The following is a 5,557-nucleotide window of genomic DNA, read 5'->3' as shown; positions in this document are numbered from 1 at the left end:
TGTGAGCAAATTATATTGTAGTTATTTTGAACAACCATGTCTTATGGGGGACTTGGTTGAGATATTTTTATGGCAAACTTTGAATGTTACTTTATGTTTAAGAAAATTTTTAATTTTTCCGCAAATTTTGAGTATGAAAAGTACGGTACGTTACAGTCTGTCCATTTATAAAAAAACCCAATATATACTACTAATTAGGCCCAAAAATATAGCCTGGGCTGGAGCCCACCTCAACCTTGGGGGTGGCTCCGTCCCTGGATGTGAAGGACCCAGGCTATATTTTTGGGCCTAATTAGTGTAAACTATCAAACTTCTTTGATACTTGATGATAGTGTAAACTATCAAACTATCAACTCTTTGATACTTGATGATAGTGTAAACTATCAAACTTCTTAACATGTACTATAAACTAACTGTACATGCTTGTAGTTTTGGAAATAGTATCTTGTCATGTCTATCTGTATTATGGTATCATAATTTCTGTCACTATCTATACCCCCGTGTATTAAACTACGCCTGTCGTCTCTTTCGCTATGTCCATATATGAAATTGCACTACTGTCTTCATCTCATAAGTTGGTTGTCCGATCAGTTGCTAAATAATGAGCTATTCCGCACGCACAAGTAAACAACTGTTTCCATTTCAACAGGAAAAATTGCATTTAACCAACAAATGTATAGTTTTCACGGCGTATGCCCTTTGCTCTCGACAGGATTTTAAATGTCGACAGCTAAAAGTTCGTTCACTGGTTTGTTGTTAGGTCGCAACGGTTGTACATGGTCATCCTAAGCCTGTTACACACACACACACACACATAGCAAAATATGCAATACTAATATCAGAAAGAAAATAAGACGTCTCTTAAAGAAATGGTCATTTATTAAGGTACAAAATTATTAAAACTACACTGAGTCGTAAAATAAAACAGAAAATCTTGACGAAAAACACGACGAAGAGGTGACACCATTTTGGATTAAGCCACTCATCTTCGTTTAAATCCAAGATACATGAAACAAGAATCACTTGAAGTCAGGTAGAAATGATCCAAAGTTAGTCATCAAGGCCAAGATCACCCCATTTGACATTGTATCTAGCCGCAAGGTAATGAGCCCCAACTGGACCTCGGCTTCCATATGGATAGTACTCAGGAATTATCTTCTTTTCTTCAAGCTCCTTTAACACAGGTGTGAAGATTGACCAGGCAGCGTCCAATTCGTCGCTCCGGATGAAGAGTCTCCTTTCCCCTTCAATGGCATCAAGAAGAAGCCTCTCATATGCATCGGGTATCTCTTTCACGTATCTATATCACAAGACCCATAAATTCGGATGAATCAAGAGTAAAATAGCAAGGCCAAACGATTTTGCAGGTATTACAATGGATAATTTTCAAAACTACCTAGCCTTATATAGAAGATTCAGATGACTTCGGTCCAATCTCATTCCCAATCCTGGAACTTTATTATTAATCTTCAGATAAATAGCTTCATCAGGCTGAACACGGATTACAAACTCATTTGTCGCCATATCCAGATCACTTCCAAAGTTCCGATTGTATAAATTACCAGGAACATGTCTAAACTGCACCCTTATCTCAGCCCTGTGAAAAAAAAAAAGCAACGTCCAGGAATCAAACCATACAACATAAAATAGTCAAGGAAGGTAAACCTGGGAAGCTTGCAGATTTCTCTAACCTTCTATTATGTAAGGCTTTTCCAGCTTTCATCAGAAAAGGCACACCGTCCCATCTTGCATTATCTATGAAAAGTGCAGCCGCAGCGAAAGTTGGTGTCAAGCTATCTTTGGGTACCGTTTTATCATCTCTGTATCCTGGGTAAGAGACACTTCCTTTTGTGTGACTCTTGTACTGTCCTATGACCACATCATCAACTCGTAATGTTCTCATGGAACGCAACACCTTAACCTGTTTTTCGTCAAGAATCAGATATTGTCCTTCGAGAAAAAGGAAACCTTCTCTAAATCTCATTGAGTTCACAAAGACGGGGAAAAAACCTTCTCATTCCTGATATCTTCTGCATCCAAACTGACAGGCGTTTCCATGGCAAAGAGCGCAACTATTTGGAGAAGATGGTTTTGCATTATGTCTCTTATTATTCCATAGTGGTCAAAATAACTGGTGCAAAAAGAACAATAATTAAGGAAAAGTTGTAACAAAAGAAAACATATTAGCTAAACTGCAAGTTGGAAAAAAAATTACCCTCCCCTTCCTTCAGTGCCGAAGTCCTCGGAAAAAATCAATTGAACATTCCTTATATACTGTCTTGACCATAACGGTTCAAAGATGAGGTTTGAGAAGCGAAGAACAGAGAGATTTTCAACTAGCTCCTTTCCAAGATAGTGATCTATCCTGTAAACGAGGAGCAATGCAGATAAATTGTCCGTGCAAGACTTGCTGATCCCTCTATTTGATACATTTACACCATTTAAGAATGAAAAATGCAATCAAGACCAGATTAAGTTAACTAACCTGAAAATTTGATCCTCGTTCAAGTATTGTTTGAGAGATTTAGTCAAAGCAGCTGAGGATTCAGAATCGCGGCCGAAGGGTTTCTCAACAATAATCCTAGTCCACCCACTGGCACCAGAAGCGGAGATACTGGCACATCTTGCGGCATCAACAAATATGTTAGGTGGAATCGATAAGTAGAACAGCCGGTTTGAACCCCTGCCAGCCTACAGAAGCCAATCATAATCAGCCCTTCTCATTTTCAGTTGGTTTTTTTTATTTTTAATCCCCCACAAAAATATGTCCCATTACTATAAGAGAGCTATATAAAATGAATTTCTTTGCAGAAAGGTATATAAAAATATTATATAAGATATTAGTATCGAATTTTAACAACGGGACATCAATTGATTCTATCCACAAACAATCGTTCTTAAATGGGAGTTCATGCAAACACAGACATAATTCAGTATGAAATTTGAATCCAATTAACAAGCATAAAATGAACAAAAAAATCAAACAAACTAACCCTGAAGTTGAAACAAGTATATTTTAAAAATTATTTTAGTAATACCTCGTGTTCACTGAGTTTTTTATCAAGTTCCACAAAATTTTCTTGAGAATCATATTGACCTGAGTGGTAGAAACATCTTTTTAAGAACTGCTCCATCTTTTCACCACAATTTTCCCTGAAAATCATAAGAATATTATTCCATCTATCAAATCCTTCACCCCGAAAACAAGGATAACATGTTTGTTCATGTCAAATCAAAATCACTGCTAGAAGCCGCAGAACCAATTACCTCTTGTCGATTCTGCAAGTAAGAGTCTTGCTGATCATATTCCTTAATTCGGCATCCGTCATCTTACTACGGGCATAACCAAAGATAGTGAAATGCTGAAACCAATAACAAATACAGTTATAGATCAATCCTAGCGTAATCAGCCAGTGTGCTTATATAAATCAAGAAAATATTTATAGTTGCCTATTTGTTTTAAACACATTTTAAATATTCGCAAACGTAAACTAATGGTAGGATAAACATGAAGTTAGACCTCAGGGAGGCAATCCTCATAGTAAAGTGCAAATAAAGCAGGAAATATCTTCTTTTTGGCAAGGTCCCCAGAGGCTCCAACAACAGTAATACTGACAGTCGATTTATTGCCATGTACATTCAAATCAATAGGCTTTTTCTGTTCTTCTGGAGGAGTAACTGAGAACAACCCTTCTTTCAATTTCCTGAGCGGAGCTTCGTTTTCAATTGCGGACATTGCAGCAGCCAAAGCACCTAAAAATTTAGTCATCCACACGTCATAACTCAAAATGGGAGTACATTATGCAAGAAATTAAATCACTGCAGCAAAAAATTTCAAGAAGAAAGACTAAATACAAAACTTCTTAATTATTGATCGTAGATTGTGAAAATAACAAATATAGTCAAGGTTTGAGGATTCAACCAAACACTAATTAAAAGAACTGTTTGTTCTCCATAAATTGTTGTAAAGAGATAGTCTTTCCGCTTTTGGATTTCTAGCTTGCACCTTATTCAAATATCATAGATACCAAAATATCTCAACCATCACATCGCCTACTAAGAACCAGGAACAAATAACCGACGAAGTTTAGTTAAATAATACCAAAAGAACAATAATTCAATAAAAAAACTACAGCCAGCAGGAACATACAATCGTTACGATTTGGCACGGTTCATAAAAAAAAAACCAAGAAATAAATCCTAACAAAGAGGTGAAATGATTCCACAATAAATACTAAACAAGGATGAAACATAAAACCAACCATCTTGCATGAGAATCACATTGGGAAAATTGTTGCAGTTGCCCGGCAAACAAACGCTCTTTGAGCCCAATTTTTTTGGAGAAACCGAGGAATATGGAATGTTTCTGAGACGTTGAAGAGACCCCCCAATTGATGAAAAATTGGAATAAGCCGACGATGAAGAACAGCATCGATTTGATGAAGGCAATGCGGCCATAGTAACAAAAACTCTGTGTTTTTCCGTAAAATTCGAGAGGACAAGATTATCTGTTCTTCAACTCGGGGAAAAAACGAAACTTTATAATTATAAAAATTCTCTGACAAGATTTGGGAAAAAAGAAGAAGAAAAAGAACAGTTCGCTAGAGCTTGGGAATTATCGAGGCGCAAGACTCCTGAGGCCATCTCCAACCCATTACGCTATGTTAGTGTCACACTAACTTTAAAATAGTGTAATTCTTACACCAAATATAAAATTCATCTCCAACCCATCAACTCTAAACTCTACATTAAAAAGAATATTCTCGGAATATTCTCTATTATTTTATTAACAAAAAACAATTTACTTCACAAAATATTTATAAACACAACAATTAAAATATCACTAATATCTAAAATCATTTCTATATTAAAATTCATTATATATATTACTGAATTAAAATATTAATTAAATATTTATTTATAATTACGTTAAAATTTTTTAATATTTAATATTCATTTTCAATACTTAAACTTATTACTTGATTAAATGTAATAATTTAGTGTTTTTTATGTTTGTTTATTTAATTTTGTATCATTTTCTTTGATTTTCAAAAAAATAGTGTTTGAAATCTTAATTTTTTGTACTTGTATCTTTGTATTCAATATTAATTAATTTAATTATAACTACATAATTAAGATATTCTTGGCAAATTTTATACTATTTTATTTACTACAACTAATTTATCACAAATAATTTATTAACATAATCATATTATCTTTATTAATTATGTATTAAATTAAAATATCCAAATTTTTTAAATTCACTTTTTTAAAATTAATTGTTTGAAATAATACATTTTTATAATTAAATTGGATTATAAAACTAATTATATAATATTTAAAGTTTAAGTAAAATGACAATAAAAAAAATTACAAAAAAAAAATAAAAAAAACCAAAAACCCAACGCTATTGCTACAGTGTTGCACCAAATTTGGTGCAACACTGTAGCACTCCACTAGTTTGGCGTCAACAATAGGTATCGGTTGGAGCAGATAACCCTGCACCAAAATGGTGTTTTACACCATTTTGGTGCAGGGTTGGAGATGGCCTGAGATC

At 34.2% G+C, this 5,557-nt stretch overlaps 1 protein-coding gene across 1 annotated transcript; it reads right to left on the bottom strand.

The window, feature by feature from the left end:
* Positions 1-863: 863 nt before the first annotated feature.
* On the bottom strand, positions 864-4,637 carry LOC140807736 (glucose-6-phosphate 1-dehydrogenase, chloroplastic-like). The gene is made up of 10 exons (XM_073164697.1): positions 4,263-4,637; positions 3,521-3,753; positions 3,268-3,362; positions 3,039-3,153; positions 2,486-2,691; positions 2,216-2,365; positions 2,011-2,131; positions 1,692-1,921; positions 1,397-1,597; positions 864-1,300 (listed from the first exon to the last, which is right to left on the bottom strand). Exons 1-10 carry the CDS (start codon positions 4,456-4,458, stop codon positions 1,051-1,053), a joined length of 1,797 nt encoding a protein of 598 aa, XP_073020798.1. The 5' UTR covers positions 4,459-4,637; the 3' UTR covers positions 864-1,050.
* Between the last annotated feature and the right edge of the window lie 920 nt (positions 4,638-5,557).

This window comes from Primulina eburnea, chromosome 12 (assembly GCF_022965805.1).
Source record: "Primulina eburnea isolate SZY01 chromosome 12, ASM2296580v1, whole genome shotgun sequence".
Classification (NCBI taxonomy): domain Eukaryota; kingdom Viridiplantae; phylum Streptophyta; class Magnoliopsida; order Lamiales; family Gesneriaceae; genus Primulina; species Primulina eburnea.
Note: the sequence above shows the minus strand (reverse complement) of the source record. Positions and strands in the feature narration are given on the sequence as shown.